Here is an 18,470-nt window from a genome sequence, read left to right on the forward strand (position 1 = left end):
GGAAAAGCACACCGTATAGATCCAATATGTCATGGGCCGCTGTCCGATCTCGAGAACAGTAAGGCTGTTGTTGTGTTATTTCTCCATATAAATTAACAGCAAAGTGAGTTTGGGAGCTTCCGGTATACAGCGAACAAGTGCTCTTCACTTTGGACCTTGAGATATTACTGTAATTGTTTCCGGACCTATTTACTTTACTTGCCCCCTTTCCCAAATGAGTGATCCTCGCATCCCCAGGCTCTACCACCGCAGCACTCCTCACTGGCAACAGGAACAGCGCAACTCCTTCTGGTCACTGAATGAGGGCCAAGTGGCCCCCTTCAATACCCGGCCCGATAAACTCGAAGCCCGTGCCGAAGAGTCTCTCTCCGTCAATGGACGACTGTATGCCCAGAGCAATGCGGGCAACAGCTGGACGCACCTGGCCAACCGCCAGGCTTTTTTCCGTCACCGACTAATCCCCCATCAGCTCGTGGACGTCAATGAACGAGACACCACCACGACGCTGTTTGGCCACAAGATCTCGGCTCCCATTGGATTTGCCCCCGTCGGTATCAACAAGATCTACCACCCCAAAGGCGAGCTGCCCGTTGCCAAAGTGGCCGGCCAGCTTCGCTTGCCGTATGCTCTGAGCACGGCGGGATCGAGCACGATCGAAGACGTCGCTGCTTCGAACGACGCGGGTCGCCAGATGCCCGATGCCGTACACGTCCAAGGCGCCGACAATAATTCCCCTGTGCGATTCTTCCAGCTCTATCTGCCCCACGACGACGAGCTAGCCGTCTCCCTGCTGAGGAGAGCGGTCGACAATGGCTTTACTGCATGTATCCTCACGACCGACACTTGGCAACTGGGCTGGCGGCACGACGATGTCGCGACCTCCAATTACGCCTTCTACCGGGGCATCGGTGCGGATCTAGGACTCGCGGACCCAGTGTTCCAGAAACGCCTGCAGGAAGCCGGCATCGACCCAGAGAAGCAGCCCGAGGAGGCCGGCGCCATGTGGATCGACAATGTCTGGCACGGACGGGCCTTTAGCTGGGAGAAGATCCCCTGGGTGATGAAGAAGTGGAAGGAGTTGAGTGGCGGCAAGCCGTTTTGTATCAAGGGGTAAGTGTCTCCGTGTGTGTGTATGCAAGCAATTAGGTGCCCCCACCCCTCCTTCGTCAGATTGAACCAGCGTCTAACGTTGATATCTTGTTTGCCGCTGCCCCCAGTATCCAATCCGTCGCCGACGCCCAACACTGCGTGGACCTGGGCGTGGACGGCATCGTCGTGTCCAACCACGCGGGCCGCCAAGTCGACGGCGCCATCGCCAGCCTCGACGCCCTGGAGAACATCATCAACGCGGGCATCGGCGAGAAACTGACCGTCATGTTCGACTCGGGCGTGCGCGGCGCCGCGGACGTCATCAAGGCGTTGTGTCTGGGCGCTCAGTTCGTCTGGGTCGGGCGCATGTGGATCTATGGGCTGAGGTACGTTTTATTGGATTTTTAGTTACCCTTCTTGTTACTGCTATTACTGCTCCCACTACCACTACCATTGGCTGCCAAAATCTACCACCCCTTCCCCCCTCCCCGTTGGAAGCCATACTTACAGTGTCGGTTGTATTACAACAGCATCATGGGCGAAGAAGGCGTCCGCCACGTCATGAAGAGCCTCCTCGCCGAATTCGACATCTCCATGCTCACGGCCGGGGTGCGCAACATCGGGGAGATGCAGAGGGACCGTCTCGAAAGCTACTCCAAAGGATATACGTTGATCGCGGAGAAAGCCAAGCTGTGAACATATGTAATAATGGGTGGTGGGTGGTGTTGGCACGGGCAACTGTGAGACGTGTTGGAATCAAGGGTGGAGAGTAATCCAGTGGAACGGCCTCTCGAAGCTCGGCTCGTTAAAATGTGATAGATATTCTGTCACCTTCTTGGGGCCAAGGTGTCTTCATTGTCCCTCACTATATCTGTCCAGCCGTGGATTCAACTCCAGATGCGTAGAGGGCCGCTGGCTGTACGGATTCAAGTCGTAATACGTACTGTTGAAGCCATCGAACCGCTGCGTCTCCGTCCTGTTAGCCCACACAGTCTTAGCTCCGTGCTCCATCACAGGCTCGGTTTCATACCCCCTCGCCCTGAGGTCTCTCCGTAGAAGCGTACCTCAACGGCATTTTGGGCGGTCCTGGTTCCAGTCCTCGAGCCAGGCTAAACCCCCCCTTCCTGGCGAGTGGATGTGCTCCAGAAGGGAGCCCTTCGGTCTTGCTCAGTAGCAGTCCCTGCCTTCCTTCATGCCAGCATTAATAGGGTCGTATTTTCCTCCATGAGATCAGGTCACAAAATCTAAAAATCGCTTCCGTGAAGCCATATCCAAAATCAACATCGCAAGGGTCCCAGCGGTGCCCCAGATAACTCGTCGTTCGTTCAATCTTTCCAGTCCCACACCTGTTTCAAGAAGGAGCTCATGCTGACCTTCTTGGCCTTCATCTCGACCATCCACGGGTGCTCGAGCATTCGCCACGGTGTGGCGCGTCGAGGGGGTTCCTTCTCCAGACAGCACTCGATGAAGTACTTGAACATGTCGCTCCACTTGATGCCGTTCTCGGGCTCGTCTTTTAATTTCGGTATCGGCTGGGCAACAATATATGTGAGCAGATCAATCAGGCCAGCACGAGGCTGCATTTCCGTCCCATCGGCAGGGAAAGGGAAGCGGTGCTGAGCGACTTCCAGTAACGTCACACCCAAAGACCACACGTCGGAGGTGATGGTGTAAGATTGCCCTTGTATCCTTTCGGGAGCCATGTAGTATGAGGTGCCAATGAAAGTATTGGCGTCACCTTTGGTACCGAATTCCCCGGAAACACCGAAGTCGCAGAGCTTGACCTGCCCATTGCGGCAGAGGAGGATGTTGGAGGGCTTGATATCTACATTGCATCATGTTAATCAGTGCCGCCATGAAACGCGAGTGTCGTGGTTCTGGAGCTTACCTCTGTGTATGATCTTTCTGCTGTTGAGATAGGTGAGACCGTGCAACACGCCTTCTGCGATCTTGCCCAGGACCTTCTCTCCGGTTCGGCCGCCCAGTTTCTTGACCTCACGGTAGACGCTGTCCAGGCTACCACCCTCGCAGAATTCCATTGCTATTGATATCGTGCTCGAGGATTTGTCCATGAAAGCGCCATAGTATTGGCAGATGTATTCGGAGGTGCAGTTCTTGTTGAATTTGAGTTCACGCAGGATCTGCTTTTTCACGTCTGGGTCGGGGCTGGTGGTGATAATCTGCGCAATGTATCAACATGGGAGACCAGAATTCCATCCCACGCTGGTGGCTGGACATACCTTGAGTGCGAAAATCGTCTTGCCGCCTTCCAGCATACACCGTGTCACCGCCCCTCCTGCCCCTTCGCCCAAAGAACCCAGTTCGATGATTTTCTTCTGTTCACTCGCCGCACCCCAGCCTTCGTCGTCCAAGTCTTCCACGTCTAGCGGTCGGCCCTTCTCGATTGCGAGTTTCTCAAAGTCCACAGACAATCCACCCATACTTGATTCTCGTTCCATCGAAGTCCCACCGATGCTGGCCTCCGAGTAGATCGAACTTATCGCGGAGGAAGGGTCAGGTGTCCCTCCCTGTCTGCCGTGCATGGCGAAGGAGAGGGCCGAGTATGTGGACGACGAAGCAGAACCGGGCACGCTGGCGGCGTGGAAACTATCCCCCCTTGGCCTGCTGATGGCTTCATTTCCTGTGACTGCAGATATATTCAATGGTTGTATCTGTGGTCTTAGATTGGTTCCTCCTTCTTGTACTGAGCCCAGACTTCCCATCGGTGTTGCCAGAGATAGTTTTGGTGGCCCTTTCGCTCCAGATGCGGCGAGACTGAAGCGTGGGACTTCAGGAGCCGGTTCTCCTTCTCCGCCCACAGGTCGTTGGTTGGGTGACGGAGGGATGCCCAGTGTCAGACGAGGGGTCCGGCTACCGCTTGAGCTTCGAGCACCAGGAACAGGAGGCCGAAGAAGCGGCACCGGGGAAGACATGGTTCGTTATTGGGTCGCGCTCAGATTCGGGTGTGAAGGATGATGATGTGCGGGAAACAGCAGAGCTTTCGTGAGCACTGTCAGAATTTCCTGTATGTTTTGTACAGCGTTCTCTTTCTATAAGCAGACTCGACCAATTTCGAGTACGAGTTCGGAGGCAAGAGGGGTTATTGAAGTGGTCGTGGCGGAATCCTGCAGCGGGTGGGAGGCGAATGGGTCGTGTGCTTTTGCCCGTTGCACGACGGTGCAGTCGAGGTTCAGACGCGGGCGCAGGGCTCAGATTGTGCCTTGCCAACCGGGTGCCTCTTGGATGGTAACACTGGAGCGGAGGTGATAATGTAGTGCCCCAAGCTGCCCGGCTCAATGATGGCAAGTCAAGGCTGGGTTACGGGCGACTTGCTGTGTAGAAGATATGGTGTTATTACTGCGTGAGAGGCATCACGCGCGTTGGAGGTTTGGAAAAAGTACAAAGTAAACGGAAGTGCATTCAGTTTTGCTGACTGCCCACGCCAGCCAGAACCAGACCAGACCCTTGAGGCCACGAGGACGACAGGGTCGACGTCAAGTGTGGTTTGCCGGACGAGGGAGGGCTCACTAGGCCAAGTCACCCCCGGTTTGGCGAGGGTGGATTGCTGATCTGCAACGGGCGGTTACCTGAAACGCCAGAGAACGAGATACACAAGGCCAACGCGGCAGAGTAGTTGGGTTGGACAATGTCGCCTGTTGCAGACAGGTTTGAACTGCAGGCCTCGCAATCTGCCTCGTAGAGGTTCATGCTATGATACAAGTGACTAAATGGACGAGGTAATCTTTGGCATGTCATCCAGGGCACGCACACACACGCACAGCTGTCCGAATCTCTCTTTTCAGCTGTCCCTTTCGGGCATGTCTCGACTGGCCTCCATCTGACAGTATGCAGCTCCCGGGCCTAGAAGCAGGTCCCCTACGTCGCCCCTCGTCCCTGCTATCATCGCTGGAAGGGGGCGTTACGGACCCCGTTCTTCCAACCTCCATCATTGGATTGGCCGTCGAGACACACTTGAGATACCAGGGGTGTCCGAAGCGCCTGGGGGGAGAAGGATGCTGGGGTGGTGGTGGTGGCAGCTGCAGCGTTCGGGCATCAGCAGGAACTTTGACACGACCTCATTTGAGCCCCGGTTAGCCTATGGTGAGAGGAGCGGCCGTTGATTCTCATACCGCCCCTCGGAAGCTGACTTGTCTCATCCCCGCCTGTCAGAGGCTGTGAACATGCGGTGACCAATCTACCGAGTCACTCGCCTCAAGCAAATCAACATTGCAAGTCAGGTGGGGATTTCTGATCGATGTCTCCTACGACTAACAAATATTACGAACTGAAAGTCCCTACATCATTAAGCGAGCTTTGCACGAAAAAAGTTTTCTTGGTAGGGTTGATTCATTCGAATTAGGGAGAGATGAGGCCCGTCCGTCCTGGGGTCTGATACGCTCCATTCTTTTCGACTGGCATGAGTTGTGTTATGTGGTTACGTGGATGCTCAACAGATATCCTTCTCTCCGGCACCAACCAGGTGGTCCCTGGGCTACGTGTTTGGTCGTCTCCTCTAGATAAGCCACGGACAACCCATTTCGAGGAGCGTCTCCACCGCCGCTATTTGCCCACCCAGTGTCTATCTTTCCTTCGCTTCGGAGAGTCCAGCCTCGGACAGTACGGCTGCGGTGTTGAGGCTCAAAATGAGGGGGGAAACGGGTGAGTTCATTTGTGAGTCGGAAATCGATTTGCATTGGTGTCGGGTAGTTGCAGAACATTAAACAAGGATCGGTGGTTGGAGCTCGTCACGATCAAGCTCGAGATCAGGTCATCATTCGTCAAAAAAAATTCTCGCGCCCCAGGCGAGAGGTAAGGTATCATAGCTTCGTCAATGTCGCTTTGCGCAAGACACCATCTATCCGACGCCGAAGAAGGAAAAAACAATGCCGTATGCTTTTTAGTCGAACTGTCATGTCGTCGAGTCTGGAGGCGGGACATATGTAGACGCGGGATGTCAAGGAGCGTGGGGAAAGAGTTGTCGTTCGAGAAAAGAGGCCCGGACGGTGGCAGTATCGACACCTCAATCAGACGAGACCTGCTGTCGGCGGCCCTTCTCTGCCTCGAGGTTTTCGTAGAGGAGGTACAAGGCACGTTCGTTGGCACTGGCGCTTCCCATGATGGTGAACATTCTCTCGCCGGTGTCGTCGTGTGGTGCTTTTGCGATGGAAATGCGGGCCCCCGAGCTCTTGCGGATCTCACTGATCTTCGCTCCTCCTCTTCCAATGATACAGCCGACCATATCGGCGGGGATGCTGATATTCTGGGTTTGGACTTCTTCTCCGTCCTCGGTGACAATGGGAATACCACCACCTCGTGGCCCGTCGGCGCTGCGATTATACGTCCGTGTCTCCCTAAAATCCGCGCCGTTACCGGTACGATTGTAGGACCGTCCGCCACCAAAGGTGCCAGCTGACATCCCACCACTCCCAACCGCCGGCGGGAGAGGACCAGACCCAACTTGGACCCGGATGGCCGGATTGTAAAGAACGGTCCCGGTGCCACGCTGCCAGTCGTCGACCAAGCATTTGCCAATCTCCCAAACCGCCTTGTCGATCCCTTCGGGCGTGCCCTGGACCTCGACTATGCGCTCGGTGGATTGTGGTAACATCTCTTTCTGGGCCACCATGCGGACTCCCGACACGTCCTGGATATGCTTGATCTTCAATCCTTGGCGGCCGATAATGGTGCCCATCTGGTTATGGGAAATGAGAAGACGGATGGCTGAACGGAGGGGGTTAGCGAAGACCGAACAAGAAGGATAGAAAGAGAATGCTTACGATGTGTGCCATTATTCTGGATAACGCCACCCATGCCCATCTGGGGTGCACCTTCGAGAAGGCCCTTGGCCACGAGCGCATATGCCTTGGCGATGCCAGACAGAGGACCAGTGACTGTCAAGACGCGCTCGTGAACACCTTGGACAACTTTGCTGACACCGGCTTTCACACCAGTCTCTTCTCGTAAATCAGCAACATTCTTTCCCGCTTTGCCGATGATGACACCAGCTTCCTTGGTTGATACGATAGCACGTAGTGTCAATTGGGATTGCGCGTATTCCTCTTCGGTCTTCGGAGTGTCGTTCTGTGGATCTCCAACATTAAGATGGGACAGAGAATCGGCGACACCAGGGTCGTCGACATGGTTTGCCGATGCCACAGACTCAGCAGAGGCCATGGTGACGTCAATCGGAAGGGGTGTCGGGGTGGAAGATGATGGCGAATTTACTCGAGGCACGGCCGGACGTGTGGTGGGCCGACTGCGGGTTGAGCAGCTGCGAGCTGCGAGGTCCAACTAAGCAGGTGGGAAGGTGAGCCTAGACGCGGTGCACCGCGGGGATAGAGGGAGGATAGAGGAGAAGAGAAGAGAGGAGTACGACGAGGTGTGAGGATAGAGGGGATGGGGTAGAGAAGAGGGTGAGGACGAGGTGAGGTGTGAGGTGCGAGGCAAAGAGTGATTCGAGATGTGGTGGTGGTGGTGTAGAGGGATGCAGCAAGTTTTCAGAGAAACAAACGAAATAGTGGAAAAACTGAGGTGACAGAAGCACGACTCTTCAGCAGGCGAATGTGTAGTGGCAGCCACCCCAAGCTGGTGGCATTATTGGTGGCAGTAGTGAACAGAGCAGTGAGGAGGGGGGCCCCCCGGTCTCCCCCTCTTATAGGCCAGCCAGCCACTGGCACGGCAACAGCAGCTAGAGCTCGCAGCTCCAAGCCTTCGGGGTTGTGCCTTCCCGTTGGTGTGCCGTTATTATTAGCGAGGCTGGTGGGCTGGTGGGCGTGTGGCTCTCCCCGTTTGCAGCCTCAACGCCATGCCTTTACCAACCCGTGCAAAGTATTTCCATCCATCTTAAGCAAAAGCAGTGGACTACCTCCTTCCTGACAATCAAACACAGCAGACCATGCCCGCAGGCTGTGGGAGAGGGGGGGGTCAACTTATATTTACAAGCTGTTTCGAGGCCCTTGTATAGGCTACTCGCCCTCTCAGATCTGGTCACGCCGCCTTCCGCCCCAACAGACCGCCAGACTGAAACGGAGAAACTTGTGCCAGCCTCCTTGACGATTAACACCTACTGTCCCAAGCTTCGTGGATGCTAGTCTCACAGCCATATGCGGGGGGAAGGCTCCTCTGACCCACCAGGACGCATGCAGCCACGATATCAATACATAATAGCCGTTGTGCCTGAAATCTGGTTGACCTGGGGAACATGGGCAACCCTGGAAAGGCTCAAAGGTTGAGATCCAGTCTGCATTAGCCAGAACTATTCCAGGAACTACAATATCTTGTGAGCCCTGGTGTATTCAGAGACAGAAGGGAGCTATGGCTTCCTCCTGACCGCTCATTTGTCCGCCTCAAACACCACCTTTTGAACTCTCATGTTGTTGAACTCGTCGTACCACTTGGCCGCTTCCGAAAGAGGCTTGATGTTGTCAGTCAGGAAGTCCAGCTGGTCCTGTTTCTTCTCCAGAACGGCCAAGGCCTCTTCGAAGAGGCTGCGAACCGGACATCTGCCCATCTGAATCCTCAAGTTCTTCGCGTACGCCTGGTTGCCGTTCCATGGAATCTCGCCGTTGTGAACCCCGATGCTAGAAATGTTGCCCCACGGCCTCAGGAGTTCAAAGGCCAAGGCCAACGCACTGCTTTGGCCGACCAGCTCGATTGCCGTGTCTGCTCCCCTTCCCTCCGAGAGCTCCAACACACGCTTCTTCAACCCCTCCTTGTCGGTTTGGTAGTTCCACGGTTCCGCGCCGAGCTTTCGAGCCTGCTCTAAACGAGCCTCCACGCCGTCGATGGCGAGGATAGCCTTGGGTTTGAACTCGAGTGCGCAGACAAGCGAACATAGACCAACTGGTCCACAGCCAATGAGGAGGACGACGCTCTGCGATATCACTTCCTGGTCCAGCCCCCGGAAAGCGTTGGCAGCGGCAAAATACCCAGTCGGAAAGATGTCGGCCATCAGCACAAGCTTATTCTCCTGAATACTTGGGGGCGCCTTGATGACGGTGCTGTCCGCCTGCGGGATTCGACAATATTCTGCTTGCCCGCCGTCGAGCGTCGCCGATCCGAACAGTTGGCTCTTCTCGCAACGCGATGAGAATCCTCTCTTACAGTAGAAGCATTCTCCGCAGTTGGTGGTAAAGGGCGTGACGATCTTATCGCCCTTTTTCACCGATTTGACGTCGGAACCCGTCTCGACAACCTCTCCGGTAAACTCATGGCCCATGATGAAGCCAGTGCCCGAAGGCTGGTGGCCTCGAAAGACATGAAGTTCACTGTTCATTCCTCAATACAGGCAAGGACGGGTGAGAGTGGATACATAACATACCTTCCACAAAGCGCAGAGTACCTGACTTTGACAATGATGTCCTTGGGATCTTGGATTTTGGGAATGGGTCTATCCTCAATCGCAATTTGCAGCTTGCCCTTGAATACAACGGCCTTCATCGTCTCCTCTGAAGTCATGATGCGACGTGCTTTGGTCGAGGCTTCTTTCCTTCTTCGATGTTTCTTGAGTTGTGGAGCTTTCGTGACTGGCAAAGCACGACGACAATCTGTGAAGGTTTTATGCCCGGTTTATATGATGGGCCAAGACTGTTGTGAAGTGTGTCGCATAGATCCTGCGGCTTTGGTCGGAGAAGCATATTGTCATTGATTTACGGATCACGAACAGATTGTATATTCCCGCCCCGGCGGTTTGCACGGCGGGGGAATAGAGTGAGTGGATGCAGCACAGGTGGGCTGACACGCACCAGCGGACATTCTAGCACCCGGTGGACCAGCCATCCGTGGTAGTTTGGTAGACCTCTGGATCTCGTCGAGTATTAGAGACTCTGGCCACCCCAATGCAAGCAGCATCTGCCTTGCAAATGACTTGGGCACGGCTGGCTAAATGGTTGGACAGAGGGAAAGCTTGGACAGCGGAAGAGTAAACTGCTCGAGCACCAGAAACACGCATCCGAGGGGAGGGTTGAAAACAGCTTCCCAACGCGCAACCCGTATGGCATTCTGTCCGACAGGGATCGATTTCCTCCACCACCGAGGGGACAAGTTCCGCCGGAAGGGGGTTTCATTTCTTCTCCAGAGCCGCTGCTTCAGTGATTTGCAGTGCGACGGGCTTCAATGTCGAGAATAAAGAAGGTGGGAAGTCGGCGGGATTGCCCGATCACCACGACTTCGTCCCACATGTGGATGGAGCAGCGCGGAGCAGCGCAGCGGTATCGCTCGTTCATTGCTCTAGTCATTATTCTTTATACCAAAACCCAAAAAGACCCCAGCTGGTGTTTCCATGTTCGAACTGACAACGTGTTCGATGCCAACGGTGCCGTCAAGGCCCAAATACCAGAGAAACGCCAATGCCTCCCGATTCCCCCCACCCTTCCCTTGAGGTGACCCCGGATGCTCCCTTGAATGAATGACCCGGTGTTGCTTTCAAGTCACGGTGCAAAGCAACTCGCTTTCCAAGATGAATTTCCCCTCCTTGTACTTTTCAGCCGCCTCATATGCCTTATCATATTTCCAACCCACCGTCTCATCGCACTGCTTGCACTTGATATCCCGCACGATGTGTCTCCCCGTGGTCATATTGCGTTCCATGGCCTCGGCCTGCTTGATGTTGACGACGTTGGAGAACAGGAAGGCTTTTCCATGCTGGCCTCGGAAATTTCGCGATATGATATCGTCAAAGTCGGCAAGGTGTGTCTTGCAGTTCTAGAGGGCCCCAATGACCGCCTCCCGTTAGCAGCGCGAGGGAAACAGGAAGGAGGAGGGGTATAACAAGGAGGATATGGTATGGGTATAGAATATACCTTGCAGCCAAATATCTTCGCAGAATTGAGGTAGACGTTGTACGCAAGACCCATTTTGTTCAGAAACCGTCTGTCTCTAGCCACAACTTCAGTGCTGCCGTCGAAGCCAGAGAGTGTTGATCCGCGTCTCCGCCACCAGGCTGCAGTGCAGTCTCTCTTTTATTTGCCGACTCCTCCTCGTCTTTGTTCTTCCCACGCCGCTGTGGGTTTAGGGTGCCTGAGACAACTCTTCTTGTACTCCTAGGTAGAGCAATGAATCTATCGAGAGCTCGTGACCGACGAAGGAAAATAAAATGGTCGAGTGGACGTCGTCGGCAGGGGAGTGGGAGCCGCAGGAAACGCTACGATCACCGACCCGAGTGGCTCGTGACTCTTTTAAAGGAACTGAACCGTGTGACCGAAGAGTTTGAGAAACCCGCCGCGGGGTTGAAGGTTGCCTTGAATCTCTCTGTATAGCCCCAAGTACCTTGGTCAGGATGGTGTAGCTCACAAACAAAGGATCGAAGCCGCGATGTTTGGGTGGAAGATGGGCATCGGCGTTGGGGTTTAGAAAGTCGTGCGGCTTGTACCGCGATCCCTAATTACGACTTAACACTCGAGTCCCTGAGCCTTCGGTCTAGCCCCACTACTCCCTTGCCTAGGCCGGCGTTGTGATCGTCGACTATATGTCTTAGATTTTGTAAGTAAGTAACAGTTCTCTGAAGCTTGGGAGAATGAGAGTTGTAGCGGTATATCCTCTGAGCAAGCCCCCTTCCTATTTGCTATGTTTGCACAATGCTGTTCGATATGTGTGTGTGTCACCAGAGCATTCACTCCCCAATCCTACATACTGCAAAGCCCCGGGTTCTCGGACTTTGGCGTTGGGGAAAATCGTTTATCGATAGCGGCTGAACTTCGGCTAGTAGGGAATGGCAAAGAGGAAGCATGCACAGCATGGTGTCGTTGCATGGAGTGGCATTGCTGTGTAGAAAAGGGATTCACATTTTGAAGTCATCAAGGTATATATACCAAGGAGGTCAAAGTAGTGGCATTGTTTGTGTCGCCGACCGTTGCCAGCAACAACATTACTTCTGGTATTTGGTTGTTCGCCATGACAGTGATTGTTTTCACGAAGATGTGTGGCTCGTCAGATGTTGCGATCTGGGCGTCTGTCTTCCGAGCAAAGTAGCCATCATGGATCGTTGCAGCCTTGGCCCGGCAACGAACGTGACAATGTTCGGTGCTGTAAGAGAGCTGAGTGCCAATGGCAAGCAAGAAAACAAAGAGCACGTTCCCAATGCAGGCAGGCAGAGCGAGGAAAATGCAGCTGCCGGTATATCTTTCACTTTCTCGTCACCTTCTGATCAACAACCTATTCTCATTGTGCTTGAAAACACCCTCCGTCTGTTTGAAGACTTCTTTGCCTCTTCATGTTGTAGGAGCCTTATTATCTTGCTAGAGTATTCAGCCCGCATGGCTTGGGTGCTCTCTCGCAGTGTCTGCGATGTGCTCTCTGAGCATACGATGGTGTGGTCACTCCCTGATGGAGACTGTTGGTTTTGTCCCTTCCCAAAGTCCGAACGGTCCTCGGTGCAGAGCGATACAAGAAGCCAGTCTACCTCCTCGACCTCTTCGTCGCAGCATGAGCAGGAATGGGAGCAACGAGATGTCAAGGTCGATCTGAGTGAGGTTTGGTTTCCAGAAATGGTTTGCCCATTGCTATCCATGGCCCTAAGGCTTCGATCTGATGTCAAATTAGTCTCAATCTACCAATTCAAGCCTCAAGGCATTGTCGCCCTTCGAATCCCTTCCACCTTGCGTCCTAAGCTGCATCTTCTGGAACATCACCTGCAAAGCGAACATGATCAGCCTCGCACTCACCTCCAAGGCCATGGCTGCTCACGTTGCGCCGCATATCAAACATGCTGAATGGACATGTCCCTGTGACCACGAGACCTACATCGCATTGATGTCAAGGCTTGTACCCTGGATGCCCCAAAACCTTCTCTTCTGCCATCACTGCCTCCGATACCGTCCGGCAATTAACTTCAACTCTCCCGCAGCCTGGTCGTCGAACGAGCCGGAAGTGTATGCTTGGTCTGGTGTGACCACCGCGAGAGACACGGGGTATGCTGAAAGCCAAAAGCAGGAACGAGAATATCTCTTCAAAGGCATGTCACCTCGGGTCTGTTTCGACTGCCACAGAACGATGGGTTCCAGCAACCACGGTCGAGTCAACAGTCCTTGCCCGTGCGGCGACGAACCCGCGTTGGATTTCAGCTGTGACGGGTGCGAGGCTTTCCAGTGGGCAGAAGGACAGATGAGGGCAAAGTCCGCCAGGTACGAGCTGGATGAGCCGTGCTCCGCTGACACCGGGCCCTGCCACATCTGGGATCAAGATGAGTGTTGCGCGTGATAGATCGGTTGGGGCATCCGAGACAGGTACACCAGTGAGACAAAGTTCCTGCTTAACGGTGTCCGAGCATGTTCTTGTACGAATACCAGAAGTCGACACAATCCTTGTGGCCCCAGTGTTCAACCCAGAACTCACCGAAAATGTCGTCCGCGTCAATGTCAACATCGCCTAATCTTTCCGTCCGCTTCAAGCCGCAGAGCGCGCATTGTTTTGACGGGTCACGACGGTTTGTCTGTTCCAATCTCTTGATGGAAGGAGAGGCAGACAATTTCATCCGCAATGGAGGTACTTCGGCTTGAGCAAGGATGCTGTTGAATTCATGGAGGTAGCTTGACCAATCACGAATCATTTCTTGGGTGTCTCGTTCTTCTTTGGTGGTTTCGCTCTTGTTCAGTGCTGCTAGTTTCATTCCACCACTCTTTCCTGACTGACCAATCCTCACACTCTGGGCCAAGACGGTATCCCTCTTCCACCGGAGGGTTCTGCCCGCAACTATGCGGCTGGAAACTCGAAAGGCAACCAGCACTTTCGATGCCAGTTCCGATTTTGACACCACACTGTCCGCATTGCTTTGGTGAATGAACTTAAAGACAGATGAGAGCAGCTGCAGTAGTGACGACGGCGGCGGGACATTGCTCGGCCTCTCGGATGCCAGTGTGTCTAAACTGGGTTGGGGTGCGATCTCTGCAGTCGTGCTTTTCGTTGGCACAGGTTCCTTGGAATGAGCCTGCTGCATTGGGCCACACACATTGTCTTCGACAGGCTCCCATTCATCATCGGACGGCTGAGCGGTCACTTCTGGGATTGATTGAGGTGGAGGCTGAGTCTCAGTCTCTTCGAAGTCACCCCAGTCATCGTCCCACGGAGGTTGCACGCTGGCTGCTGTGCCTTTCGAGCCACTCTGAATACGCCGGACGCCTGGACTCGTGGAGGCTTTGATTTCCGGATGCATTGGTTTGTTAAGCACGCCAAAGGCGTCCGGAGAGTCGAGATCTAAAGGTTCCCGGCTGACCGCCTCGGAAGACATGGGTGGCTGGTGCATCAAAGAGTTATCCTGCCTAATGGTATTGTTCAAATCATTCGCAGAGCCTCCTGCAGTCTCAAAGTCGCCAAATTCGTCTCCGGAGTCGGCTTGTTCGGCGTCAAAGAGGACATCCCTCCCACCCGTATCTCGGTGCCACAGGGGCGAAGAGACATTTTGTTGCTGGGTGGCTTGAACACCTCCTGTAGTCGGAGTCGAGCTCTGAATGTTGGCGACGTCTGTGCCGTGGGCAGAGATCGCCGAATACGGCTTTATATTAGTCTTCTCATCTGGCTTTGGTGGCGGGTCTTCCTCCACAAACGCTGCATACAAATCGGCAGACATTGTGGACTGATTAAATGGCGAACCAGAGTCAAGGACCCTTGTACAGCTCGTCAGCGGTACCAATACAGGCTGTGGCCAGCCCAGAAAGACAGGAAGCAGAGAGCTTTCGGCACGGTTGGTGGTAGAGATCCTGCTAGTAAATCCGTCCATTTGGAGTCGAAGATGACGCCGCCCTATGCTTCCCGGCATGCCTCTTTCACCCCGCGACAAACGACGCAGGATTCAACGGGGCCAAATCCACTCTCGGTAAACGGTGTAGCACTGGATCGATGCAAACGGCTTGAAACCCCCAGATATTCTACTTCTCTTGTAGGTAGATAATTGTTGGCTTTACGACCGATCTAATCGTAGAGTGAGCGGCGAGCACCGCAGAGTCCCTAAAGCGGCAGCAATGCCAAGCATTCAAACGTCTCCCTTGCAAGGCCGAAGCCACGGACAATGTTCCGGCCCGTCCTGAACCTGCCCTCTACTCTATTCTACACGTCACGTCTTCTTTGGACATGACTGGTGGTCATGCGAACCTTTGCAGATATACGGTAAGAATGATATACTGGCGATTGTGAAGGTACTCACTTTTCGTCCTAGGCGTCGGTGGGCGTCGCTGTTCGGCACTTCGATCGGAGTCGACTTGAGACAGGCTGTACGAGATGGTGAAGGCTTCGATCCATGTGAGGATGGATTGCGATCCGTTTCTTGGAAGGTTTCTAACTGGCGTAACCCCCCGCCAAAAATCCTATGCCAACATGAATCTGGCAGGCTTTTCTTCTTTACGGACCGTTGAGCCAGGGTTCCTGGTGCAAGAAGTTGGCCGAGTCTCGGTCCGCATACGTCTCTCTTCGAGACCATTTCTTGCGTTTCATAGAACACCCCAATGATCTACACTCCTCTGCAGATCCCTTGGCGGACGACGAAAATGTATGTGGCTGCGTTCCCTTGGAAATACTTCACGAGTCTGACGTCTGACGAAGCAAAGTCTCCCTGGGCAAGTCTACGGCAGGATGAGATCAGTAGGGAGGAGATATTCCAGGATGTAACTCGATGCATGCAGGACAACTACTTTTTCCGTGAACCCACCACCCAGAAGAGACTGCTCGACATCCTCTTCATCTACGCAAAGCTGAATCCGGACATCGGCTACCGACAGGGCATGCATGAACTGTTGGCGCCTATCGTCTGGGTTGTCCAACAAGATGCCGTGGATCTAAGTGCCGTTCCAGATGTCGACAAGAATGCGGAAGGCATGGACTTCATGACCGAGGTGCTGGACGGCAAATTCGTGGAGCACGACTCATTCAGCCTGTTCTGCGCATTGATGCAAACAGCGAAGGCATTCTACGAAGTTGGGGAAAACCGCGACGCGGCCCCCATCATCGCAAGAAGCAAAAGAATCCACGACGACATCCTGAGTGCCATCGATCCGGAACTGGCCCTCCACTTACATGTGCTCGGCATTCTTCCCCAGATCTATTCTATGTGAGTCGCCCTCCTAACATCGCGCGGAATCACATCCCTGACAGCATGCAGCCGTTGGATTCGGCTACTATTTGGGCGGGAGTTCGACTTCAAGGACGTCCTCAGGGTATGGGATGTTCTATTTGCCGAGAACTTGAGGTCTGACATCGTCGATCTCACCTGCGTTGCAATGCTGTTGAGATCTCGTTGGGCACTGATCGAAGCAGACTACACCGCAGCTATCACCGCACTGACTCATTACTCTCTGCCCAACTCCACCGCAGACCCCCGGTCCCTGGTCAGAGATGCTGTCTTTCTGGACAAGAACCGAGACAGCGAGGCTGGAGCAATGATAATCCAGCGATATTCTGGCAGGTGGCCGAAGCGGACCGAAGCTCCGAGTAGTCGAAGTTCATCGGCTATGAGAGCAACTGGGGCCTCTCAGCAGCGGCAGTCACCAAGCGCATCTCCAGGGCGGTTCGCCTCTCCACAGAGACAACTCGAGGGGCTGTTCCGAGAAGTTACAGGTAATCTGCACAAACGCACCGAGGGGTGGGACGTTTCGAAGGCCGTTAGAAGCGCAGTTGGTGAAGTCCGACGTAATATGAACCACTACCAGTCATCACACCCTCGACATTCTAGCCTTGATACACCTCCGTTGCTAGGTCCGGAGCGGAGAAATCCAGAAGGGGAAGCTGAAGGCATAGCGCAGAATTTGAAACAAAAAGTGGAATTATTGCAGGAAAGGAATGTGGTGCTGGGCAAAATGCTGGATGATGCTTTGGAGTCGTTGAGAGCAATCAAGTTGACATCTCCTTCCGGAGCTGGAGAGGCAGAACATGACCTCAATGTCTGTCTCGCCAAGATCCAATTTGTCTCGGTCTATCTGTCCAATCCAGACATTCCTATCCCGAGGGAACAGCAGTTCCAGGATGCAAAAAACTCGACCGACACAAGCTCTGCACCCGCCAGCAAGTCGGACAGAGTTAGCCCGACCAAAGCAGGCACTACACCTGTACCCACGTCAGACACGGCTGGTCAGGGAGAACAGGACAAAGACGATGACACGAAACCCAAGCCACACTCCTCAGAGCCAGCCCAAGATCCCCCGGGCGGAAAGGGGGATGGTGGAGCTACAAACAAGGCGTTGTCACGGCCCTCGCTGATGGATTCATCATTTTCGTTTATGCTTGGCGAAAATCGACACCGGTCCAGCTTTGTTAGTTCTGTTGCCGACTTACCAGAGCATAGAAGGGAAAGTGAGTCAAGGACTAGACCCAAGAAGAAGGCAGCCGAGCTCAAGACGCAGCAGGAGCGGGGGGACTCTGTGAGTGAGGACGAGGGCTTTACCTTGACCAAGATCCAAGGCGGGCAAGGCTGAAGTGAAGAGCAAACGCTAATGCAGGACACGATCGAGGACTGTGTAACATGAGTTGTAGGGGCAATGCGTTGCAGATAGAAGGGTCCATCCGCTACGAGCTGGGTGCTTCCACAAGTGATTACCGACATCTTTTCTTCACCTCTGTCTTTTCGTAGTCTTCTAAACCCAATTATTTTTGGGGCACCCAACGGCTCCAACCTGGTAAGGACGGGACCAACAAGCGGCGGTTTTGGTCTTCGGGATTGCCATGAATGCTTCTCATGCTTCCGGGTAGTGGTGCTTGCAAATAGTACATTATGTGTCAAGGCATGACGATCAAAAGATATGCTGTGTCAGAACGTGGCCAGCTCAATCATCCCGCAGCAGGTGTCTTCATATAATAATATGGGACTGGCAGTTTGGTTCTTGTGGGCCAGAACCCTTCATTGGTGATGGTTAAGATCGTTGGGGTGTTTTGGTTAGATGGTTAGGGCCGGCCGGGCATGAGGCTGCCCAGATCTCTCGGCAAACAACGCCCACGAAAGAGGCGCCCCCCCCGCCAGTCGGAACTTCCTTTCGAGCGGCCCCCAGTCAATGAGAGAGGCACGTTATTCAAAGCGAAAGAGCTTAGGCCAATTGGGCGGACCAATCGCCACCGATGGCACAGCTGCGCCTACAATACAGCGCAGCTCGAACACGACTGACCTTTCCCACAAGTCTCCTCCCAACTCGCGAACCTGCATAATAGCCGATGACCTCTTGATCGACGATTCTTCTTTCCTGTCCAGGCGATCGCCACAGACTTAGCAACCTCACCCTCAAATCCCGAGTGTCTTTGAACCCCGTTGCTGTCCGTCTTTGCCGTTCCGGCCTTGCTCCCCTCAAAAAAGTTCTCAACTGCAATCTCGGAGACGGTGAACTGTTTTTGTGCAACTCGTCTTCGTCACTCGATTGTCCACTCCTCGCCGTCCACATCCGCTGAGAGAATGTATCCCTTCAACCCGGCTC

At 54.0% G+C, this 18,470-nt stretch overlaps 7 protein-coding genes across 7 annotated transcripts; 2 read left to right on the forward strand and 5 right to left on the reverse strand.

The window, feature by feature from the left end:
* Positions 1 to 214: 214 nt before the first annotated feature.
* On the forward strand, positions 215 to 1,785 carry AYL99_07221 (lactate 2-monooxygenase; the record flags this gene model as incomplete). The annotated part of the gene is made up of 3 exons (XM_018838730.1): positions 215 to 1,110; positions 1,218 to 1,475; positions 1,620 to 1,785. 3 exons carry the CDS (start codon positions 215 to 217, stop codon positions 1,783 to 1,785), a joined length of 1,320 nt encoding a protein of 439 aa, XP_018691498.1.
* A 629-nt stretch (positions 1,786 to 2,414) lies between these two features.
* AYL99_07222 (hypothetical protein) lies at positions 2,415 to 4,022 on the reverse strand (the record flags this gene model as incomplete). The annotated part of the gene is made up of 3 exons (XM_018838731.1): positions 2,415 to 2,914; positions 2,978 to 3,269; positions 3,330 to 4,022. The coding sequence occupies 3 exons, from the start codon at positions 4,020 to 4,022 to the stop codon at positions 2,415 to 2,417; spliced, it is 1,485 nt and encodes a 494-aa protein (XP_018691499.1).
* Positions 4,023 to 6,109: 2,087 nt separating this feature from the next.
* On the reverse strand, positions 6,110 to 7,263 carry AYL99_07223 (hypothetical protein; the record flags this gene model as incomplete). The annotated part of the gene is made up of 2 exons (XM_018838732.1): positions 6,110 to 6,810; positions 6,867 to 7,263. The coding sequence occupies 2 exons, from the start codon at positions 7,261 to 7,263 to the stop codon at positions 6,110 to 6,112; spliced, it is 1,098 nt and encodes a 365-aa protein (XP_018691500.1).
* Positions 7,264 to 8,422: 1,159 nt separating this feature from the next.
* Positions 8,423 to 9,546, reverse strand: AYL99_07224 (hypothetical protein; the record flags this gene model as incomplete). Its single annotated transcript, XM_018838733.1, has 2 exons — positions 8,423 to 9,356; positions 9,410 to 9,546. 2 exons carry the CDS (start codon positions 9,544 to 9,546, stop codon positions 8,423 to 8,425), a joined length of 1,071 nt encoding a protein of 356 aa, XP_018691501.1.
* Positions 9,547 to 10,512: 966 nt separating this feature from the next.
* Positions 10,513 to 10,943, reverse strand: AYL99_07225 (hypothetical protein; the record flags this gene model as incomplete). The annotated part of the gene is made up of 2 exons (XM_018838734.1): positions 10,513 to 10,791; positions 10,890 to 10,943. 2 exons carry the CDS (start codon positions 10,941 to 10,943, stop codon positions 10,513 to 10,515), a joined length of 333 nt encoding a protein of 110 aa, XP_018691502.1.
* Positions 10,944 to 13,336: 2,393 nt separating this feature from the next.
* On the reverse strand, positions 13,337 to 14,650 carry AYL99_07226 (hypothetical protein; the record flags this gene model as incomplete). Its single annotated transcript, XM_018838735.1, has 1 exon — positions 13,337 to 14,650. One exon carries the CDS (start codon positions 14,648 to 14,650, stop codon positions 13,337 to 13,339), a length of 1,314 nt encoding a protein of 437 aa, XP_018691503.1.
* A 913-nt stretch (positions 14,651 to 15,563) lies between these two features.
* AYL99_07227 (hypothetical protein) lies at positions 15,564 to 17,483 on the forward strand (the record flags this gene model as incomplete). Its single annotated transcript, XM_018838736.1, has 2 exons — positions 15,564 to 16,123; positions 16,175 to 17,483. 2 exons carry the CDS (start codon positions 15,564 to 15,566, stop codon positions 17,481 to 17,483), a joined length of 1,869 nt encoding a protein of 622 aa, XP_018691504.1.
* Between the last annotated feature and the right edge of the window lie 987 nt (positions 17,484 to 18,470).

The sequence above is a fragment of the Fonsecaea erecta genome, assembly GCF_001651985.1.
Source record: "Fonsecaea erecta strain CBS 125763 chromosome Unknown Scaff6, whole genome shotgun sequence".
NCBI classification, from domain to species: domain Eukaryota; kingdom Fungi; phylum Ascomycota; class Eurotiomycetes; order Chaetothyriales; family Herpotrichiellaceae; genus Fonsecaea; species Fonsecaea erecta.